Below are 25,918 nucleotides of genomic sequence, written 5' to 3' on the forward strand. Positions count from 1 at the left end.
ATCATGCATTTATGTCTCCTTTTAAATTAACTGCATCATACATTTATGTGTCCTTTCAAATTAACCACATCATACATTTATGTGTCCTTTTAAATTAACTGCATCATACATTTGTGTGTCATTTTAAATTAACATCATGCACTTATGTATCCTTTTAAATTAACTACATCATACATTTGTGTGTCATTTTAAATTAACATCATACACGTATGTATCCTTTTAAATTAACTACATCATACACTTATGTATCCTTTTAAATTAACTGCATCATACATTTATGTGTCCTTTTAAATTAACCACATCATACATGTATGTGCCCTTTTAAATTAACCGCATCATACACTTACGTGTCCTTTTGAATTAACCGCATCATACATGTATGTGTCCTTTTAAATTAACTGCATCATACACTTATGTATCCTTTTAAATTAACTGCATCATACATTTATGTGTCCTTTTAAATTAACCACATCATACATGTGTGTGCCCTTTTAAATTAACCGCATCATACATTTATGTGTCCTTTTAAATTAACTGCATCATACACTTATGTATCCTTTTAAATTAACTGCATCATACATTTATGTATCCTTTTAAATTAAGTGCATCATATATTTATGTGTCCTTTTAAATTAACTGCATCATACATTTATGTGTCCTTTTAAATTAACTGGATCACACATTTATGTATCCTTTTAAATTAACTGCATCATACATTTATGTTTCCTCTTAAATTAACTATATCATACGTTTATGTATCCTTTTAAATTAACTACATCATACATTTATGCATCCTTTTAAATTAGCTATATCATACGTTTATGTATCCTTTTAAATTAACTGCATCATACACTTCTGTATCCTTTTAAATTAACTGCATCATACATTTATGTGTCCTTTTAAATTAACCACATCATACATGTATGTGCCCTTTTAAATTAACCGCATCATACACTTACGTGTCCTTTTAAATTAACTGCATCATACATGTATGTGTCCTTTTAAATTAACTGCATCATACACTTATGTATCCTTTTAAATTAACTGCATCATACATTTATGTGTCCTTTTAAATTAACCACACCATACATGTATGTGCCCTTTTAAATTAACCGCATCATACATTTATGTGTCCTTTTAAATTAACTGCATCATACATTTATGTGTCCCTTTAAATTAAGTGCATCATACACTTATGTATCCTTTTAAATTAACTGCATCATACATTTATGTATCCTTTTAAATTAAGTGCATCATACATTTATGTGTCCTTTTAAATTAACCGCATCATACACTTATGTATCCTTTTAAATTAACTGCATCATACATTTATGTATCCTTTTAAATTAAGTGCATCATATATTTATGTGTCCTTTTAAATTAACTACATCATACATTTATGCATCCTTTTAAATTAACTATATCATACGTTTATGTATCCTTTTAAATTAACTGCATCATACACTTATGTATCTTTTTAAATTAACTGCGCATCATACATTTATGTGCCCTTTTAAATTTACCGCATCATACACGTATGTATCCTTTTAAATTAACTGCATCATACATTTATGTGTCCTTTTAAATTAACTGCATCATACACTTATGTATCCTTTTAAATTAACTGCATCATACATTTATGTATCCTTTTAAATTAAGTGCATCATATATTTATGTGTCCTTTTAAATAACTACATCATAGACTTATGTATCCTTTTAAATTAACTGCATACATTTATGTATCTTTTTAAATTAAATACAACATACAATTATGTATCCTTTTAAATTAACTGCATCATACATTTATGTATCCTTTTAAATTAACTGCATCATACACTTATGTATCCTTTTAAATTAACCGCATCATACATTTATGTATCCTTTTAAATTAACTGCATCATACATTTATGTATCCTTTTAAATTAACTGCATCATACATTTATGTATCCTTTTAAATTAACTGCATCATACATTTATGTATCCTTTTAAATTAACTGCATCATACATTTATGTATCCTTTTAAATTAACTGCATCATACATTTATGTATCCTTTTAAATTAACTGCATCATACACTTATGCATCCTTTTAAATTAACTGCATCATACACTTATGCATCCTTTTAAATTAACTGCATCATACATTTATGCATCCTTTTAAATTAACTACATCATACATTTATGCAGCCTTTTAAATTAACTACATCGTACACTTATGTATCCTTTTAAATTAACTACATCGTACATTTATGCATCCTTTTAAATTAACTACATCATACATTTATGTATCCTTTTAAATTAACTACATCATACACTTATGTATCCTTTCAAATTAACTGCATCATACATTTATGTATCCTTTTAAATTAACTGCATCATACATTTATGTATCCTTTTAAATTAACTGCATCATACATTTATGTATCCTTTTAAATTAACTGCATCATACACTTATGTATCCTTTTAAATTAACTGCATCATACATTTATGTATCCTTTTAAATTAACTACATCATACACTTATGTATCCTTTTAAATTAACTGCATCATACATTTATGTATCCTTTTAAGTTAACTGCATCATACATTTATGTATCCTTTTAAATTAACTGCATCATACATTTATGTATCCTTTTAAATTAACTGCATCATACATTTCTGTGTCCTTTTAAATTAACTGCATCATACATTTCTGTGTCCTTTTAAATTAACTGCATCAAACATTTATGTATCGTTTTAAATTAACTACATCATACATTTATGTTTCCTCTTAAATTAACTACATCATACATTTATGTGTCCTTTTAAATTAACTGCATCATACATTTATGTTTACTGCTATACCATCATGTCAAACAGCAACAGTGTACCTTGGATCTTATACATCGTTTTCACACACTAAATAGCATAGCTTTTACCAATGGATAAGCATATTTAAATGATCATCACAGTATGATAATTTGTGGAGTGACTAACTGTGATCAACAGTCTTTGTACTAAATCTAAATACAGGCACTTCTTCGATTACATTTTATTATCTGCTCAACTGATCTAGTCAATAAAACTTGGGTACTCAAGGATGAAAACATGATGACAATCAAATCTAAAGATAAATTATCCAACTGGTGACCATGGTAGATACTAAGGATAAACTATCCAAGTGGTGACCATGGTAGATACTAAGGATAAACTATCCATGTGGTGACCATGATAGATACTAAGGATAAACTATCCAAGTGGTGACCATGATAGATACTAAGGATAAACTATCCAAGTGGTGACCATGACAGATACTAAGGATAAACTATCTATGTGGTGACCATGATAGATACTAAGGATAAACTATCCATGTGGTGACCATGATATATACTAAGGATAAACTATCCATGTGGTGACCATGATATATACTAAGGATAAACTATCCATGTGGTGACCATGATAGATACTAAGGATAAACTATCCAAGTGGTGACCATGATAGATACTAAGGATAAACTATCCATGTGGTGACCATGATATATACTAAGGATAAACTATCCATGTGGTGACCATGATATATACTAAGGATAAACTATCCATGTGGTGACCATGATATATACTAAGGATAAACTATCCATGTGGTGACCATGATATATACTAAGGATAAACTATCCATGTGGTGACCATGATAGATACTAAGGATAAACTATCCAAGTGGTGACCATGATAGATACTAAGGATAAACTATCCATGTGGTGACCATGATATATACTAAGGATAAACTATCTATGTGGTGACCATGATATATACTAAGGATAAACTATCCATGTGGTGACCATGATATATACTAAGGATAAACTATCCATGTGGTGACCATGATATATACTAAGGATAAACTATCCATGTGGTGACCATGATATATACTAAAGATAAACTATCCATGTGGTGACCATGATAGATACTAAGGATAAACTATCCAAGTGGTGACCATGATAGATACTAAGGATAAACTATCCATGTGGTGACCATGATAGATACTAAGGATAAACTATCCAAGTGGTGACCATGATAGATACTAAGGATAAACTATCAAACTGGTGACCATGATAGATACTAAGGATAAACTATCAAACTGGTGACCATGATAGATACTAAGGATAAACTATCCATGTGGTGACCATGATAGATACTAAGGATAAACTATCCAAGTGGTGACCATGATAGATACTAAGGATAAATTAGCAAAGTAGTTCAATATTTGATATATAGCAAGGTATGTATACTTTATTTCTCAATAAGCTATTATCCTAACTAACCTAGTTTTCAATGGTAGACATTTTGAAGTGTCATTATCAGTGAAGGTGGATATCAAGAATTGCACTGGTACATATATTTTACTCTAAAAGAGAAAATGTATAAGTTAGGGTTGTAGTGGTACATGTATTTTACTCAAAAGATAAAATGTATAAATTAGGATTTTAGTGGTATCTTACTCAAAAAATAAAAAGTCAATAAAAACAATGTTTCAAGAAAACTATATTATTCCAGATGAAAGAAGAAATTTCAGAAACTATGAAACAGAATAAAGAAATAAACTTGAAGTGGTTCCCCTTGGATTTGATCTCAGTAAAGTGTATGGAACAATATTTGTGTGTGAGCAAGATGGTATATATGTACTATCCATTATAAAATCCCACTTGTCATCATGCATATAGAATTCTTTTTGACTGTGTCTCACGTTTTCTCTCTTTAAATACTGTACATGTATTTTGCATTCACTAACTCCCAATGCACCCCACGAGAGTTTAATTTCTGCAGCTGATTTTAAATTAGAAATTTCTTCTTGTACATTTTGTCTGCATGTATTTTAGGTTAAATAAATCGGCCCCAAACCTATATTGGTTATGTTGGTACCCACATGAAGTATAGGCTTGTGTGGTGATTTATTGGACTGTTTTTGACAGTCACCTGAGCCCATAAAAATCACTGTCCATCTGTCTGTCCACCATGAACAACTTGGTATCCGCAAGAAAATGTTACTGGAAATCTTTGTTTTAATAATTTAATATGCTTCTTCATACTGATGATACATCTAAAGCATTTGATTTTCAGTCTTATAAGCCATTATGCACAAGAGTTAGGGCCCCTGATTGCATGACTTCCGTTTTGTTCTTGGAACTTAATTTTATCAAGGATTGCTTCATTTCAATCAAATTTGACATGCAGCCTCTGTCAATGAAACCTTGAAGGGGTTTGATGTCCAATGTATCCATGACATCATTATCATAAGGTATATCCCCTGATTGGTTGCATCAGCATAACTTCATGATTGTTCAACTGAAACAAAATATGGCACGCAGTTTTATAGTGAAGATACCTTGGACATATTCAGTTCTCAGTATTCCCCAATATCATTTATTTAAGTTATGCCAATGATAGTCCATTCTTCTAAATTTAGTTTCTGCAACACAACTTGAATGTTTGTTGGACTTCATTAATATCTGGCACATAAATTCAGCATGGGACTTTATAATACTGAGGCCCTGAACATTGACAGCATTATTTAGAGGAGTTATAGCCCTTGATCATTTATCTTTCTTCGTTTTCAGCAGTATTAGGTTAACAATGATTGCTGGATTTGAAGCAAATTTGATACGAAGCTTTATTCTGTCAAGACCTCAAATGAGCTGGATTTCCCAGAGTTTCACAACATTTAGATTTATTAGAGATCCTGCAAACCCATTTTTCTAAACTGCTTACCCAATTTTCTGCTTAATTCTCTACCAATCAAACTGTAGTGAGTGGGAGTACTCTGTGATTTACCCATCACTATTATCTTGAGTTTCTATAAAAAGTTGAATGACTTGAATCAAGTGCAGATTCATTCTGTATGGAGTAATGTCTGTTGATCTGTTCTGAGTATTCACCCAGATGGCTTGTGAACCCTTGAAAGTACCAAACATTCATTTTGTTTTTGTTTTACTCAACTCAACTTTAAACTTCATCTCACAAAGATCTCAAATGAGTCTGTTGATGACTAGACCATTTTAAAAACATTTGAGCCCTTTATAAAGTTAATACATACAATGACTTTCATGAACCACCACATTAGAACTGACAGAGATTGATTGCAGGCCACACAAGACTGAGACCATGGGTATTTTATTGGTCCTGTGGAGAACAATGACTTGCATGAACCATCTCATTAGAACTGACAGAGATTGATAGCATGCCACACAAGACTGAGACCATGGGTATTTTATTGGTCCTGTAGAGAACAATGACTTGCATGAACCATCACATTAGAACTGACAGAGATTGATAGCATGCCACAAAAGACCGAGACCATGGGTATTTTAATGGTCCTCTAAGTATGCACTAGTAGTACATAGATGACTCAGACAATTATTGACCAATGAACCTTAATGATCTCAACCTACAATCAAGGTATGCAGACTTGAACTAAACTTACATGAACTAAACAATTAACATCTTATTAAACTTACCAAGTCCATTACCTCAGATCCTTTGACACACTTACCAAGCCCATCACTTCAGACATTTTGACCACTTACCAAGCCCATCACCTCAGACCCTTTGACCACACTTACCAAGTCTATCACCTCAGACCCTTTGACCACACTTACAAGCCCATCAACTCAGACCCTATGACAACCAGTTCAACTGATTTTTTTTAATACCGTAAAGTGCAAGCCATCCACAAAGACTGGTAAAAAAACTTATTCTATAACAAAAGTTATTCTGCAAAACCCCCTTTTTTCCAGTCACAATGACACAATGATCTTTGACGTTTTAAAATCAACAGGCTTCTTCATAATTTAAGTGAAAGCCCTCTCCAATCTTTGGTTAACATACAAGGTCTAGACCTGATGTTATTATGCAAACATTATTTTTCTTCTTCAGTCACAATGTCTTTGATCTTTGACTCCAAAATCAACAGGCACCTCTCACACCTAATGGAATTTTTCCACCAACATGGCAGAAACCTAAACTTTGTGTAATCTTTATTCTTTCAGTCACATTAACTGTGACCTTTGACCACAAAATCAATATGCTTCTTTCTATGTCAATGTGCAATTCATATACAAACACTAGTGAATATACATGATCGAGAACTGAAAGTTCTCTGCAGATACCATGTTTCCATTTGACCTTTTGCCATATTTTCCTTACAGAAAATGCATGTCCTCTAAAAACTGTGTTGCTGAACTAGTATTGTGCGTAAATCATTTTTCTCCTTTCAGTCCATGACCTTGATTTATTATACCTTATCCCTTGTGCAAGTCATCCACAAAGTTAAGGTATGTGATGCAGAATTAAATTTATTGTGCTAAAACACTTATTATTTTAGTCACATGGCACTGACCTTTGATCCAACAAATTGACAGTCCTCTTCCTACACTATGTGTATACCATCCACAAAGATTAGCAAATATAGTGTGGACTGAAGATTTTTAATACAAGTATGGCTGAAAAACATAACATATTTAACCTTTTGTTAATTTTCTCAAACTACTGCAGTGAGGTCATCACAATTACAGTGGCGAAATCTGGATCTGACCTTAGATTCTGCACTGTAGACTTATTTAAAGGGCATAAATAGTAACAGATACACATGCCTCTATTTCAATGGGCATTAGAATAAAAGTGCATGAAAGTGAAAGCTGATTGTGTTGCATGATATTCCATGAATAGAGACACGTGTACCGTATTTTCCGGCCTACAAGTCGATGCGGAGTATAAGTCGAATTGACCAATTTTGTAAATTTTCCACCCTTCGTCCATATATAAGTCGATTCAGAGTATAAGACGAGGCCAGGTCAATAACTTGGCTTTGTATTTTATACTAGTAACTTCCGGTTCCATGAATATTGATGGTATCGTTGTATGATATTCCATATTACTGGCAATCGTGAAATTGCATTACCAATGCTAACATGCTTGTGATTTTACTTCTGAACTGCTATATTTTGTTATCAATTGACACAGCTGAATAAACAGTAAATGCTTGTTTTATTATAATTGAAAGCACGTCCATGTTGTAGTTCATTTTATTACCTGTTTTTATTACCTGTAGTTACGAACGTAACTTATACAAACTTGTCATTTTCTATCGTAAGTTTGAAAGTCACGGACTCCATTAAATCAATTTGTATATATATATATATATGTATACATACACTATTTTTTAAGTGTTTGTTCTGTTTGGACTTGGATATAATTAACATTTTATTACTAATCTATTCAATGATATACCCCACTATTATCTTTATCGGCGAGTTCGAATACAAAGTAATGGGTATGATCTCTTGTCCTTATAACAAATTTTGTATGGACAATGACTTCAATAAAATGTTGACAGATTTTCATTTCCCTAAAAAAAGCCTCATTTCCCTACTGGCAGCCTCGCTGATTTGACCTATTCTGTCGATTCTTGCCCTCAATCTGGTTTCAATTAAGGCCAAAGCGCTAAGCATGTTTAATTACCATGTAAATAACACTGCATAGCCATGTGGTTGTTGTGACAATGTACATCGTAATTAAAACAAGAATGAATTGTTGATTTTGAGGTGTTTATTGATAATGAAATATAGTAGGCTCGTAATACATGAGGATTATCACAATCATCAGGTAACTCAAAATACCGTCTTTTTTCTCTTTGCAAAAGCTACAAATAAAAACCGCCCTGAATAAAAGAATGATCTTGTACATGGACAATTTTTTTCATCTCTCTCTCTCTCTCTCGTGCGCACACACACAAGCACGCGCGTGCTCACAATATATCTGATTTTAGTTTAGTTTAAACCATATTTGTTTTAATTATGATATCCATTGCAACAAGAGCCACGTGGCTGTGCATACTATGATTATTCCTTCCAGTTGAAACCAGTCTTGAGTGCAAGATTCAACAGATGAGAACTTTACAAGTTCCAGCTTAAAAGCCACTGTGTAAGACTTGCGTGATTTGATGGGAGGCATTGTGAGATAAGTTGTATGATTTGTACGGGGATATTTATATGAATGATTATGACTGAAAAGATTGATCAAAATATACCGAACTCATTAAAATGTGCCTGTACTATAGCAATGAAAACAATGCCCATGGCTAAATTCATTATTACATCTAGAGAAGGGAGTGGGCATCATTTCCTGTTGTACTTAATCCCATTGATATTAAAAACGGGTAGCGTAATTGATGCGGATTAATGATAAAGAACAATGGGGTACCGGCAATATGGTAACTAGTATCGGTAGTTAAAGCCAATATCAAGGTCTAAACAATTGCGGCAACTGGCTTTGATTGTTGTTGGAAACCAAAGACCAATTTATCAACAACCGGTATAATCAAAGAGAGACACCGAATCATCAGCTGGTTAAGAATGAATATAGGTGAAGTGTTGACATTACAATTTGCTTTAAACTGAATTGCGAAACTAAAAATCATGGATCACTGATGATCTATGAGTACTGGTAGTCCATCTATATATCTGATTTTAGTGTAGTTTAAACCTAATTTATTTGAGAAACTTTGTCAAATACAATTAGAAACATGATTTGGGGGATTCAGTAGAATGCATGATCTACATTATTTTATAAATAATCATAGAATGCTCGAGTTAATATGGATTACATCCCTTTGTAGGATCGATTGGATCAATCAAATAGCTATGCCGGTAATTGCTCACGTGTGTCCAACATTATACTGGAAAATCAAATATTAATGGACCAGTTATTGCATATCTTTTTTTTAGGAACAAACAATATGCTTTGAATTAGTACAGTACACTACAGAGTATAGACCGTAAGTGTGCTATGCGGCCTGGTGAAGTTTTTACCGGTACGGTAAATTGTTTTCTTTTATTTTATGTTTGAGAAATAAGAAAAAACACGCAGAATGCAAAATAAATAATGACAAAACTTACAAATATAAACGCAGTCATATTAGTTTATGACAATTTATTGACATAGTAATTTAACATGAATTTGTACTTCTATGTGACCTGTTTTCGATTATGCCAATTATAGAGCAATGTCAATAGCATACCGGATACTGTAATCCATATATAAGTCGATGCAATTTCAATGACACAATCCATATATAAGTCGATTCGGAGTATAAGACGAAGACCGAACTTTCAAGTCAAAAAGTATCGACTTATACGCCGGAAAATACGGTACAATGGTTCATGCATGAACCTCAAAAAAGTCCCAAGTCTCATGTGACCTCCCCACCTCATTTTCGATTATTGACGTTATGCTGAGGTGGTAGGTCAGAGCATATCCTAATTAGAATTTTAAATTTGCAGAAACCACACAGTAAAGGCACAAGGTATTCACTTTATGCAGGGGCTTCCATAATAAGGCAACCTTGTATCAAACCGCACTTACATGAAATTATATTGATTTTTATCTTCAAGCACAACACAAAGCATGTGAGAACTTAAAATAATGTGACCCTGACCTTGAAAATAGAACCCCCATGTCAAATGTGGCTTGAATGTTCTAGAGTGGAAAGGAAAATTACAGAAAACTAATAATGAGCCTGAAGATATGAAACCCAGCGAGGTACACAACACAACTAATGACAAAGAACGAGTATACCATGTTTCATCCCCTTAACTCAAATGACTTTCAAGTTACAAAACAGAAATTATAGTGTGGTTGATGGAACTGCAGCTATTATGTCCCTTACTTTCTGTACAAAAATGGGGCAAGAACACGTAATGTATTTTACATATATAAAGAAAATTACAAAATACTTCCAGAAACTTTAAAATCTTTTTGTGGTTTATTAACAAAGTTGCAGAAATGTAGAATTAAAAAGAAAAAGACAAGTTTATTATAAGGAACTAATACACAAATCTGAAAGTTCTTTTTTCATATGGGATCTCTCCACTTCGGTACTTTCTCTCTTTCTCCATCTGAAAATAAAAATTCACAACAGGAATAGAATCTTGTTGCCACAAACATCGTAGTTCACTTAATCCTAATTTGAAGACTTGGCAGTAAATGTATAATCATATTAAACCATGTCCTCTTGAACTATCAATATGAAAAAGGATTTGGTCCTTTCCCTTATCACTCGGATATATATGGGCTAACTTTCACTGTGATGCAAGGTTATGTTACAAATCAGATTATTTACCAGGAATATGTTTCAAGGTATATATTTTGTTGATCACATGACTTTAGAACATAACGTATATTCCCTAAGTGGAGTGGTGTTTATGAAAGCTAAAATTATTCTTTTGATGTACTCTTATAATGACTTGTACTTCTGGGCTGCTTTCTGCCGCTGAATTCAGTCATTGTAAATACCAGGACAGTTAAATTTTTCAACTGATCAACACATTTTCCCACTCTGCAGCTGGTTGAAGTAGGACTGGTAAGTCTTTGAACTTGCTGTCAGGCTACTGTGTCATGTTTAACACTACATGTGTGCCTGTGACTTTAGTAATTTATGCATTTATACACTACAGCAATGATATCAACTAAGATTGCTGCAGCATTTTGTTGTAATCATGGATATGAAGCAGATGGGTATTTAACAGCACAGGTCTTATGCTGAAGCTTTGAAATTTTCTGTTCTTAAATAAAAGGGGGCTTGTTAATTAGAGTGGGGCTGTTAATTAGGGAATATACAGTAACTATTTCAGTTGTATGCATGGATGGGTTTGTTACAATCAAATTAGCTACCCTTGTTTCTGTGTTGTGGTGAAAAGCTAAGGTTATCAAGATGTTTTTGAATTAATATAGTCCTCATTTAATTTATTATTTTGTCTCCATTTTAGAGAATAACTGACCTGTTTGTTGGGGAGGCCTCTTTACCTATAGTATAATATCTAACAATGGTTACCACCATATTGGTTTTTAGCACTCACAAAGATCTGTTTACACATAATTCCCATGGCAGCTTCACAGTTGTAAAAATGTTAAAATTTAGTATGAGATTAATCACTCATCCTTCGTCAGGCCTCAGGCGGTACATAAAGCTTCCTTAAGAGTGCCACTGCTGATGGTCTGCAGCCCTATGGGTGAAGGTGTACCATCTCAGGCTGCATTCCTTTATCTATCTCTATAGTACTCCTCCAAGACTCTTTGAACAGACCCCTCTTTCATATCCCATCCTGGGTCCAGCAGAGGGCAGTCATGGGTGGTGCATCCAATGACACTAAGCATACATGATCCAGTTATCACCATCTTTTAATATCAATCTAGACAAGAGATGTTGATTCTGTCCTTGGATGAAGATCTTCATTTTTGATATTGTTTGTCCACAAGATGCTAAGAATCATCCTCAAACATTTGTTTTGGAAGATTTCAAGCTTTTGTGCCATTCTCGATGTTAGCTTCCAGCATTCATAACTGTACAGTAGCAATCCAATGACATTGCTTCAGTAAATCCTCAGCTTGGTCTTTAGTCCAAGTTGTTTTGAGAGATCAATACCCATGTGTAAGTATCAGCTGTTACAATTATTTTAATGCTTGAATATGAATTTCTCATTAGTCTCTTGACCATTTCATTATTGGTAAAATATCAGTCCCAACACACACGTATAGCATATATAAATATTTTTAAAGCCCTGGTATACAGTGTCGGATAAATTTATTCAAGTTCATTAGCAAGGAAATAATTATTCAGATTCAAATCAAAACTAATAGATCAAATTACTGAGGTTTGAAATTTATACCTAACTACTTTGTACTGGTGAGTACTTTAACTATTCATACTATTCATCAAATTTCATATATAACTACACACCAATGCAAATGATCAAATATTAAGACGCAGTCCATGTATTTCAATTATTTTTCTTTAAATATGCATGAAATGACCTTGATAAAAGCATCACTGAAGCCATTTTATGCTCACCCCATAATTTTTTTTTACCTCATAGCAGAAATGGAAGTTAATTCAGTTGACTGACTTGTGATATTGCATCATAGATTATATAACATGACTCAACACTAGATACCGATCTTGTTATCAGTAGTCACACTACCAGGCGAAATGGGTGACTAAGTTGCCTAAAAGGTGTAAGCTTCACCTTCTTCTGTTAGGAAAGCGAAAATGAATTCGCCCTGTAAGTTTTTTTTAAAAGGAACGTTCAATGACAGTCTTTTCTTAGATGCTCCCTTGCCATAGCCAGGCGAGTTGCAGTATTATGTTATATATGGCTCAAGGTGAAATATATGCTTCAAGCCATGAAATGATTGGTGTTGATATCAATTACGCCGACAAACTAACTCTCACACATTCACATGTATGTGTTTTGATAGCTGATTGACCATTACTGTAACCATTTCCTGAGTAAGTTAGCAAGTATTACTGCCCAATTTCCTCAAGTTATCCTTTCATAATAAAAACATACAAACTTGTGTTTCGAAACTTAAAGTTATGTAAATAGCAATTTGAGTTTTAAGAATAGAAGCATCAATATTTTAACTGCCATGTGTACATTATTTTCTTGATAAAAATCTGTTTGGAACTGTAATGGTGGACATCACAATTCTGGAAGCAGTTTTATTAAATTTTCTCTTTTCATAAACCATTGGGCAAATATATTCAAGAAAATATACAATTTTTAAGAAAGCAGAGACTAAATATTACATTATTAAACATTTAGCTTTAAAATGCAATTGTGTAGGTCATAAATACATGGGACAATGCTATGTTGTGGAAGTCAGCGAGATGCTGAAAGGCCACAGTTGTATTCTGAGTTTGCTCATTTTTGTGAAAATGTGAAGAAAAAACCCCAACAAACCCCAACAAAAAAGCAAAGCGAATACTAATAAACCAATGTCTAATGTTACACCAAGTACGCAGACAAATAATAAAATCTTACATTGCAATCCTATCAATGGACTGTTGTAATGAAGCTACAAAGTGAGTGGTTACATTAAGAAAACCCCTCTTTCTAAAAATAGATGCAGTTGCATGCTGGCTGAGTCGATTTGGTTGAAGAAAAAAAAGTTTAGTTCATTCATGTACCAACCAGTGATTCATTCATCAGTCCACATCCTGTTCCACAAAAAATGATTTCCATGTAACATATCACTGGACTTTTGATAGCAACACTTACCATATTACCAGGACAGAAAATGTACACTTCCAAGAAAGTCATGAAATTAGACATTTTCTGATTTCACTACACACTTCGTTAGATCTGTACCCAGAAGCCATACTGTACTGTACCGTTGCCTACCACAGAACGCTTTCCAAATTACAACTGATGAAAGTTACAACTGTATAAAAGATATTAATTATTTATTATCAATCTTTATATGACATCCAGTAATGTCAAATGAGTTTGTTTCTATTTTCTCAAGCACAGAACTTGTGTACGTATGGTCAACAGGTCACACCACTGCAGTCATTAACATATTCGTCTTAGTGAGCAGTATTGGATAAACAAAAGCCTGTGGCTTGAGATGCTCATTGTGCAATACTTCCAACACATACCAGTTATAACTTTTTTTCTTGATTTTTGTTTCCTTGTTTTAGAGCGGCATTTATAGCTAGCTTCCACTTAGATAATTATTCAGACTTTCATAAATTAGGTCACAACCTGATGACTTTTATATAGAATGAGAAGCAGTAATAGTACCTAATGAATACCTGACAAGTACTGGGTTTTGAATCTGCTAATTAAATTGCAAGGGTGCAAGGTTATTTTAAGTTAGCTGGAAACAAATGTATTATGCAAAGAACAGATTAGGGTCTACGATGATTAATACAGTTACAATTTAAAGTGAACAGGTTGGCGTATGACCTGCCAGTACATTATGCAAGAACAGATCTGGGTCTATGAAAATCTTTATCCTTGTGAGTACACAAGTCAACAGGTTAGACTATGATTTCATGATGCATTATGCAGCCCAGGGTCAATGCTGTGTAATCAGGCATACATTAAACACAAAAAATAAAATTTGCTGTCTTATCTGATTATGTCACTTACCCTAGAGGTATGTACCACATAGATCAGGCCAGCAAGTGGTATGAAGAACAAGTATGCACCAACCCATGTTGATTTGGGGGTTACTCTGAAGTGATCAAAAGCTGTAGCCTTCATGGAGTTAAATCTCTGAACCATAGGATCAAACTGTAACACAAAATTTTAAAGATACAGTTTGGCAAAGGCAACAAGAACATATAAGCCTATTTATTTAATTATATTTTCAAAAGAGTCCACAAACTGCACATGAACATATTTAATCCTCTGGTGGCACTAACCTTATGATGACCTTGACCTCTGATCTAGAGGCCTTTGTATGAAGTATAGTTATGATTTACCTATGTGCCTAATTTCAATAAAATATCTGAAGTAGTTCAAACTTACAGTCCAGACACCTATATGTCAGATAGGGTTACAGTCCAGACACCTATATGTCAGATAGGGTTTCAGTCCAGACACCTATATGTCAGATAGGGTTACAGTCCAGACACCTATATGTCAGATAGGGTTTCTGTCCAGACACCTATATGTCAGATAGGGTTTCAGTCCAGACACCTATATGTCAGATAGGGGTTACAGTCCAGACACCTATGTCAGATAGGATTACAGTCCAGACACCTGTATGTCAGATAGGGGTTACAGCCCAGACACCTATATGTCAGATAGGGTTACAGTCCAGACACCTGTCAGATAGGGTTACAGTCCAGACACCTATATGTCAGATAGGGTTCTCATTAGGATTTCATAAATTGGAATCCAGAATTTCCAGGTTGAAGTCCCAATCCTAAAACTACACTTACTATAAATCATTATTTAAACATAGTCATGAAAAGTTAGAGAGATCAAAACATACCTTTACTGCACAATGTATACAATACACTGTTGCATTGTCAGCTTTCTTATTTAGTTCATTCACAATGGCATCCTGCATAAAGTGCAATTTAATTATATCACTTTTTGCAGGATGCCGTTGTGAATGAATGACAGAGATAGAAAGAGTTATTGTGCTGTAATTATCATGTTACATGACAATTAAGCAAGATGCGATGAGTGTTACATTCTGCACATGCTGCCATGTAATGGGGGCAGTATACTGCATCCATTTCTAGTGAACCCAGTCCCATGATTTAAAGTCCCATTAATGCATTCTTGTAACCAATTGGCTATCAAACTTTCCATATAAAAAGTAAAACTGGTCAGTACTGTTAACATTCCTTAAGTACATACTAATATATGACTTATCTGTTTAAATTTCACTTCTTTCACTGATTATATTTCTGTAAATATTAATCTGCCAAAGTTTATAGGTTTGGTCTATCATTCTTAATGCCCTCTAAATAATCATATGTATTTGATATTAGTTAATTATCCTAAATAAACCTTACATTTATGCATAAATGGGATATGTATTGAATTTGTTAAGTAAAACTACCGTGGTGGTGGTACAAGTGTTCACTAATGTGCTAGAAGGCACTTTCCACTGTCACAACAATATGGTCTTAAAATATGCAATAGAAAGTTGTTGTTGTTGTAGGGTTTAACACCATTTTTCAGCACACGATAGGCTATACATGGCGGTGAGGATTAATGATGGAGGAAGAACCCGGGAATACCCCCGGAAAGAACCACCGACCCACGAGAAGCTACTGGCAAGCTTTCTCACATACTGCAACAGAAAGAAAGTGATAATAATACAATCCAAGAATTACATCCTTATTTGAAATTTCACTAAAAATTTCAAGTCTTTCTTTCCAAGAATGTTGTTTTTAAAGAGCACTTTGTATTTCCTGAGAAGAATCACTTAAAATAAATAAATTGATTAAATAAAATTCTAGCCCATATGAACTTCTGGACACAACAATAATACAACTTATTCTGATAAGATCTTAAAGCATGAATGAACAATTTTTCCAGTAACAAGATTATATAGTCCTTTACTTGACCTCAGGTCACAATCAGCATTTTTAAAAGAAAGAACCCATTACCTAATGGAAAATAACCTTCTAGACTGATCCCCATATTTTACTAGACAAAATCTCAGTTACAATTATACAGTCTGTTACTAAAATTATAGAATATGGAATATGTCAGATAGGCCAGGTATAATTCCAATAACCTAGACCCGGACCAAAATAAACACGCTGACCTCCATCAATAATGATATTAATATTAAACCCATACACATAGAGAATATTTTAGCTATATATTAGTTGTTTACAAAATTCAAAATAATCAATAACTGAAGTCAAGTAGAAAATGAATTATATTTTGCACAAGGTTAAGTCCAACATACAATACTACATTACAATAGCATAAAATGAATTTAAAAAATTTTATTTATAAAATACCCTAACGAACAAACAATGCAAACAATGTTTTTATCTTTTTAGACCTCTGTCTTTGATAGAGAAGAAAATCCTTCGAGCTTGCCAATTTTGTTTTAAAACTAAATATTTATAACCAATAACAAGGTGAAATGTATTCCCAGATTGATCTGAGAAATTCTTTGATGATGAAATTGACTCCTGCAAGACAAGATAAGGATAAGGCTGGAGCAAATCAACTTTTTTCACCTACCGGATATGGATGTCAAGCCTGTTGTAGCCCATAAGTAAAAATCATATTGGTTAGAGACCAATTCTCACCATGTACCAACTGTCGCCATAGTAATAATAAATCACAATTGCATGCAAATTTTTTTAAAAACTGCAGCTGACAAGTCCAAGTGAAAATAAGCATTAGGTAAGTTGATTAAATAAAAAAAAGAATGAAACACCCCACTTCAGCCAATTGCAGCCCCATTCACTGATACGAGGAGTCATGTGGTACAATTAGCATGCATGGGTCAATAAGAGCTACGTCATAAAGCCATACCTTGATGTAAGCCCCACTCCTATAGCAGACACTGTAAATGAGAATTCCATATTTTCCACAATAAAGCATACTGTATTGTCCTTTTTCACACTTAACACAAGATACACCCAACAGCATGGCTAGAGCAATCATCTCCAGTTTGGTATCAGATCTTGTTTATTGAACTCCACTAGCATTCATAGCATCTCCAGGTTCCACATTTTATTCGCAAAGAAAGGTCTAGGGTCAGTAGCCAGGAAGCATTGATTTTTTTAATTCTTACCACAATGGGGAAATAACTCTTGGAAAATCACACTGAAGTTCAAATGTTGCCATTCTATGGAACAGTGTACACCATTACTATTAACACGAAAGCAACTACAAATTTGTCCAGGTGACGCCAATTTATTTCTAAATTACTACATACTTACTATTTTAAAATAATAAGAAAAATAACCAACCTCATAACTGGTATTTAATAAATGTTTTATTTATGCTTATTTTGCTTATCAAAATGAAACAGATATGAAAGGACTATTCAACTAACAAAAAATAATCCTTAATCCACATATTAACTATGCATCAATAAGATGTTTTCCTCAGCATATTATTTTACTGGGTTTAACTCCATATGTATTACATTTTTGTGCTTTGTTATATTTTATTGTCACAACATCAATATTTCACTGGAGAAAGAGAGAATTAATTTTTCACAGACAGTAATATAAGCAGCATAAACAAATGTCCAAAAAATAATATTTCTGATGACAGTAAAGATAACAGAAAAAATAAGACTCAAATTTATTTCTTTAGTGATGCCAAAAAAGGTATAGAAGAAAAGCCCTTCAGTCTGCAGTTTCATCTGTGAAGCAATAAAGACTTACAATTTTACTAGCGACAAAGAAATTCAAAGTCCCTTGTAAAACTGTAGATGACCATGTGAAGGGTAATGTACAAGAAGAGGCACATGGTAGCTGTCCCTTGTTAACAGCAGACAAAGAGGTGTCCATGTCAATTATATAAAGTATTCAGTACTGCAAGGTTTTCCAGTAACCCCCAAAATTACCCATCAATATGTAATTACCATCATAAAGCAAAATGGGTATCCTTCACTTTTCAACATGAATAACGGTCCCAGTTACAAATTGTTCTGGAAATTTTGTAAGAGATATCACAAACTTTCGGAGAAACACGCTGGCCAACAAGACTTTAGTAGGTGTGTGTGTTTTGGTTTTTTTAATGTAGCTTTAAAAAAAATTCAGTCATATCTAAGATGTCTGGTGTGTGGCAGTTTATAGTGATGTCTATTAATGGGGCATCATGCCACAGACATATAGCATGATGTCCCACCCAGCCACATTTAACTGACACCAGGCCGACCAGTCCTAACACTAAACACTAACCTCTCAATGTTGAGCACCTAGCGAGGCAGTTGTTAGTACCATTTTTATAAGTCATTGGTATGACTTGGCCAGGGTTCAAATCTGCGACTTCCCGCATCTGAAGCAGACTCTCTAACCACTAGGCAACTGGAGTGGTCCTGACCAAAGCAGAAATAGAATGGCAATTATAATCAGAATGTGATGAATCAAGACATTACTCTTCTTCAAGACACACTACAAAGATTGGGATTAGAAACAAACCAGATTAGATTTTCAATTGAGGAGAATGGATTCAGTGGAAAAGGAAAAAGTTTACAGAAATTTATTTGTATCAAAGGCCAACACAGTGACCTACAATCTATCACAGCATCAGGTTACATCACTGCACATTTATGTAAATCTGCCAATGTAAAAGTTCTTCTTTCCATTTTCCAAAGCTGTTTACCTGATATGGCTTACAAAGAGGGTGTTTCAGTTCCTGGTTATATGGATACTCAGCTAATGGGTAATTGGATAGAACACTCTTCACTCATTGGTTTCAGGATATGTTGTATGTCCTTGTGGATCATCAAGATCCGTGCTACTTCTCATGAATAATCATGACAGCCACACAAACCTAGATGTCATCAAGCTTGCACGAGAAAGTCAAATAAAATTATTGGGGTTGCCACCACACACAACCCACATTCTACAGCCACTGAATGTACATATCATGGATCCACTGAAAGCAAAATTCATTTCTCTAATAAATTAAAATTCTCACAGAAGAAATGGCACTGTTTTCAAGTTTTGCTGGCCTATATTTCAGTCAGATGGAAAGCAATGAAAGACGGGAATGTCAATATCGGGTTAAGTTGAAATATTATTCTTTAATGAAATGAATACAAATCTATTATGCCTATTGGAACTGTAAGGAACGTTTCATTTTGTTCAAGAAACATATCCCCAACATGAACCTGCTTGAACATACTCTGGCATATCTCGACTACCATCGCATTTCAAAACATTCAAATGTACATCAATGGAACATGAAAATGTGTCTATTTTCATGTGTCAGATTTTGATTCCACCAGGATAAAAACAGCACAGTAAGTATATTAATTACATATCAATTTATGGAAGAGTGTTGATATGGGCTGCCAAGTGTGTGAGATATTCCTGAAACTCTGAATACTCTTTCCGATGTCAACTGACATCGGAACACGCTATAGAAGCCTGTTATTTGGGAAGTAAGACATAGCACGAAAATAAAAATAACGTTGTATGTCTTACATTGTAGGACTATCCCCAACAACAACACAAAAACAAAAAAACAGGAAAAAGAGGCGAGAATTGGTTCCCAGCCAGCGAACAGTACGTTTGTGCGTGTAATTCTCATTCTAATATTTGATGCTGCCATCAGTTAGAATAATTCTCGCTTCTACCATGCACTTTCATATACATTTAATAACAGTGCATGTCTCTTTGACTTTGTTTAAGTGAAATATCCAGTGGTCCGATTCTCACCACATGACCTCCTTCACCACCAGCGAATGGATCGGTAACCTTTTTCTGCCATTCCGCCTTCAGTACTTTCCGATTTTGTGCTCTTATAGCAATAGCTTCTTTTTCTGCTTGTGAGATGTCAAATGTTTTCCATGGATCCCATGTAATCGGACGCTTCTGCTCACTCATTTTGTCTCAACAGTCTTGACTTACTGTACGAGATCAAAATGAAGGACAAACTACATTCGGAATACTCCAACAGTATCCCGCTAAAACTATAGCCGACAAAAATTGTTGATGTGAGTTTGAACGAGATAAATGTTCTTACGTTCTCCGAGAACGAGAATAACGTTCTCGTCGTTCTTCTCGTAACAACGTTATTACAACAGTAAACGAAAATTGAGAACCTAAAGATATACCCCTCCCACGCCAGAATGATTAGAAGATGGCGTAGAATGCTGAATGCAACTTCTTAAGTTTATATTTGGTGTATTTCGCTTACTTTGTAGCTGCGGTATGGATTGAGTGTATTACGCAATATGTTGTTCTGATGTTAACTTTAGATGTTAGTGCGTTTTCGAATGAGCATGCCCAGGAACATTGGAAGACGTGTACTTAAAAACAAGTTTACCAAATACTGTCTATAGTGTGTTTTTATTGAAATCTCGTGCACATGTGCGAGAATCCAGAAAGATGGCGCAAAAGCAATAAGGTCCGAGATGAAGTTTATGTTCGTTGATTAATAGCAATAATTCGATCTTTTGCACCAGAATCAGACATGACAATATCATCTTTATCGTAATTGTTATCAATTTTATGAGTTATGGCTATTTATATTCTAATGTGGGACAGGATGCTACAGTTTTCAGTTTGTTTACATCACTTTCTCTCTGCACTTGCAATCAATAAATGACGCTTTTAGGTAGTGTTTAGTAAACTGCACATTACTGTTTGTATGGTTCCAGGCAGATATCATTCTTATTATATTCTGTTGAAAATTATAGCCGTAATTTATGCTAACAGGTGACACCCTTAACAACATGTGCATATGGTAAGCCAATGGACTCTGGCCCATTTGTTGAATATTTACCATACATCCTTTCATCTATGCTGGAAAAACAGTTAAGACACAAAATTTTACTTTATGTGAGTAATTTATATTATGCATGACTTATAACTCCATAACTCGTCTCAGCATATAGGTTGAGGTTTTGTGCATAACTGTTAGATTGCTGTTATTCCAAGAAGCATGTAGATTGAGTTTTTCTTGCTAAACTGTTAGATTGCTGTAACTCGTTCCAACATATAGATTCAGCTTTTGTGCATAACTGTTAGATTGCTGTTACTCATTCAAGCATATAGATTGAGCTTTTGTGCATAACTGTTAGTGCTGTTACTCGTACCAGCATATAGATTGAAGTTTTCATGCTTAACTGTAAGATTGCTTTAACTCATTCCAGCATATAGATTGGGTGTGTCTTTTTACTCAGATATACTCAAATACATACATGAAATTTATCTTATGCAGGGTTCTCAATAGATTTCCAAACTGATGAGTGAGTTGACCCTTGACCCCAAAATCTCAAAAGTCACAACTGAAATATCAAGAGTCAGTTCTTTTCGACAGTCATGAGCCCATAGATGAGATTCCTTATTATTGCCGGAAACAAAAATTTCTTGTCTCATGCTGAATAATGAGAAAAACTTGTTCAGTATTTTGTAAGAGACAATCGCATTTTTGTAAAAGTGTTTCTCTTCCTAACTGTATGTTATTGCGTGTATATTTTGTATATGAAACAGACAGGATTGTTTTATACTTTATAATACGTTCAACTTAATCTATTAACATAACACTGTCTTTCTGTTTCTTGGGAATCTGAGGGTCAGAAAATTCATTACCAATAGGCCATTTCTGAGACTGAGACAGAAATGAAAATATACTTAATTGTGCCATTGTGACTTTAAAATTCAGATGTTTTTTCTGAATGATCCATAAATTAAAATGTTAAAGGTTTTAAACGTTTTACCAATGGAAACAAATTAATCACCAATAAAATGCAATCCCATGCTGTAAACTAGTTTAACAAGAAGTCATGTATTCATGTTTTGTCTTTATAACTAATTATAATTTAAAGCACAGTCAAACAAATGCCGAGATTTTATCAGAAATTAATCCAGTGAAGTCATAATTGATTCTGAATTTTTAAACATCCATCAAATGAAGCAAATTGCTCTGTCTTATTCCCTTTTTCAAAATAAAGAAGAAAAATGAAGCAAAAGATATAAGTATTATTCAAATAAATTAAAGATTTCCATGAAATTGAATTAATATTGTAAACTGTGTTTAATGTTTTCAGAAAAGGAAATAGAACTAAAGGTTCAGAAAAAATTGTGTCATTCCATTTTAGTTGTGAAGCATTTACAGACATTTCCAGTCTATGTCATGTGCTCAGCAGTCAATAATGGAGGTTTAATGTGATTATATTCATCAACTTACAATTAAAAATCGGTCTCCATATATAAATATACATCAAAAGATGTATTTAATGAGTGTATTTGAGTAAACAGATGTGCTGATTTAGGTTTAGTACTATGCTGAAAGAAAATGTTTTCAGACACAGGGCAAATAAACTCGGGCAAGGGCTAGTGACTTAAATAAACTCAGAAGCCCTGACTGAAATTCCACAAGTCCATACTCCAATTCCCACATGCCCAAAATTTCCCTTGTTTAATATTGTCTCACAATGTTCATTACTATACTTATTGTGAACTGGATGATTCTGGTGTTCTAGTTTTAAAATCATAGCGAGACCTCTATAGTATTATCATCGGTAGGTCATAAATGCAGACCAGAAGATGATTTCATTTTTGTTTTGGATCTATTTGAATTATTTCTGCCTTGGATAGCATTTTCAATCAAACGACTGCTATGTTGGAACAATGTAAGGCATAAAATTGAGCGAATGGAAATAGTTATTTCATTGCGTGACAATGATGCGCATAAAATAATAGTTTCTCATGAGAATCACTTTAAAATCACGTTTTTATTTTCCACCTCTTTCTTGGGTATGGTGATTATACGGTTCTGACATCCTGTTGCTACCAATGATGTGACAATTACAGGTCACACAAGGTCAGCTCCAGGCTCCACACTCAGTTTTAACCCAATGTGTTATGATAACGTTAGCGTAAGAAACTGATGTGTGCATGTTTTCCATTTGGGAGAGTTGTAATCTAGCCATTAAAGTAATTAGACCAAACCTTAATTTTGTTTTAATCAACAAAATATTGAGGTGCATCAGTTTATTTACTGGCGATGATTTTTAGACCGAACCTTTGTTTTTTGTTAATGAGTAAAACATAACATTCGGGTGCATCAATTTACGTACCGGTGACTATTTGTGTGCATCAGATTGGAAAAGTCAGCATATTTGATGCAGTATGCGTGGGTAGATAAAAAACTGTATATTGCATGACTAATTTTGCTCCCACATCTCCCTGTTCAGCTCTCACTTTCCCCTGCTTATCTATCACTTCTCCCAGTTTGTCCAAAAGGAGAAGTAACTTCTCCCTAACTTTCAGGTCTAGCTTGACCCCTGAATATGTAATAGCTTTTGTAATATTTGAAATGGTGCTTTATACCTGATCTCTTCGCCTTTAATCACCGCTGTTTAAACTGCCCAGGGATAGTTTTACATCAGCTCCAATCATGACTGTTTACTGTTTATACATGCTAGAGATAACAGGCATATACTGAAAGTAATTTTTTTCTTTTCTTTCTATTTTTGAAGAATGCTGAAACACGACATTGTTGGGGGGGGTTGGAAGTACAAAATCATATTTTTAGCATGAGATGCCTTGCTTCAATTTGATTAAAATCAGATCTAATTTTCACATAGAACAATAATGATCTGATTTAAATTACACCGTTTTATTGCAGGTATGTCAGCATCTTGAAAATACATTTACACATTTCATTAGCACAAAAAAAAATATTCCAGGCAAATTAGAATGGTTTTTAGACAAGCCCAACGGGCACCTCCCTTAGAATACAGGGTGGACCTGATCTAAAATTAGAGGGGCCCCAGGCATTTGGCAGTCAGATTTTTTTAGCACTGTGGTAGCAAAATGAATCTGATTATCGAGGGTTTTACACCAATTGCCATTGTAGCGTTCACACACCCTCCCATTTATACCCCCTGCCAACGTTGAAAACAAAAAGCATAAAGGATGTTAAAAATGCACAAAACATAGTCATTTCATTCGTCACTTTATTATTTCTAACCTTATTGATGCCAGAGTGTCCCAAACTATCAAGTTGTTTGTGTTTCAGATCATTTTGGCATTTGTTTAGTAACAGAGTCGTCATATTTGCATGGGTGAGTATGTTTTCAAACAACAGATGTGACATAGTTCACCGTCTTTGATAATCTCAATAATTTCTTAAATTTTGTAGTTGCATTTCTTCTAACACAAATTTAAAGAGTTCCTCCTTTTTTTTTTTTTGTTTATTTGAGAAATATTAAAATTTGACTTTCAAAATTTTGGATGTATAAAACACAGATCTTACTGAAATGGACTGTTCTTAAAACCAGAAAAGGACTGTAAGCAGTCTATCGGTTTGTTTACATAGAGCTTCCATTTGGTTTTGAAACACAGTGTTAGGGAACTTCTGGCAACATTCAGGTTAGAAATTATAAATTGATGAATGAAATGACTGTTTTGTACATTATTGTATTATTGATGCTTTTCATTTTTAAAATCGGTAGAGAGGCACTAACAAATGGGAGAGTGTGAAAATATAGCTACAAATGAATTAAACTGCGTATTAACTTTGCATAATAGATTAAAGAAAGTGGTATTAAAATGAACATAAGCAAATAACAGGTGAAAGTTAAACCAGTTTGAAGAAATCTTCAAAGAAAACAAATCAAGATCTTGTGAACAAGAAGAAAGTAGAAAATCAATCTTTAGTTTAATGGTCCTCTGTTTTAAAATTCCAATAAATTTTGAGAATCAACTCTATGCCAGTTACTTCACTGATTCCACATTTTACACTTGAGAATCAACTCGATGCCAGTTACTTCACTGATTCCACATTTTACACTTGAGAGTCAACTCTATGCCAGTTACTTCACTGATTCCACATTTTACATTTGCTTCTACTTGCTTATTCATCAACTGTAATGTCGTTTGAAATATAGTCACAATTATACAGAAAATGTTGCAAATATGGGGCTTAAAT

At 33.7% G+C, this 25,918-nt stretch overlaps 2 protein-coding genes across 2 annotated transcripts in view; one reads left to right on the top strand and one right to left on the bottom strand.

Moving 5' to 3' along the window:
• Nucleotides 1-10,761: 10,761 nt before the first annotated feature.
• On the bottom strand, nucleotides 10,762-20,930 carry LOC149786191 (uncharacterized). Its single transcript, XM_089976547.1, has 3 exons — nucleotides 20,695-20,930; nucleotides 14,957-15,100; nucleotides 10,762-10,918 (listed from the first exon to the last, which is right to left on the bottom strand). Exons 1-3 carry the CDS (start codon nucleotides 20,860-20,862, stop codon nucleotides 10,847-10,849), a joined length of 384 nt encoding a protein of 127 aa, XP_089832673.1. The 5' UTR covers nucleotides 20,863-20,930; the 3' UTR covers nucleotides 10,762-10,846.
• Nucleotides 20,931-21,351: 421 nt separating this feature from the next.
• LOC149786192 (polycomb protein SCMH1-like) overlaps nucleotides 21,352-25,918 on the top strand; it is a 59,475-nt gene continuing 54,908 nt past the window's right edge. The window contains exon 1 of the mRNA XM_089976548.1: nucleotides 21,352-21,385. The gene's annotated coding sequence lies outside the window, so the exon portion shown is untranslated. The remainder of the gene's footprint in view (nucleotides 21,386-25,918) is intronic.

The sequence above is a fragment of the Sinohyriopsis cumingii genome, chromosome 12, assembly GCF_028554795.1.
Source record: "Sinohyriopsis cumingii isolate HCF-2022 chromosome 12, ASM2855479v2, whole genome shotgun sequence".
In the NCBI taxonomy this organism is placed as follows: Eukaryota; Metazoa; Mollusca; class Bivalvia; order Unionida; family Unionidae; genus Sinohyriopsis; species Sinohyriopsis cumingii.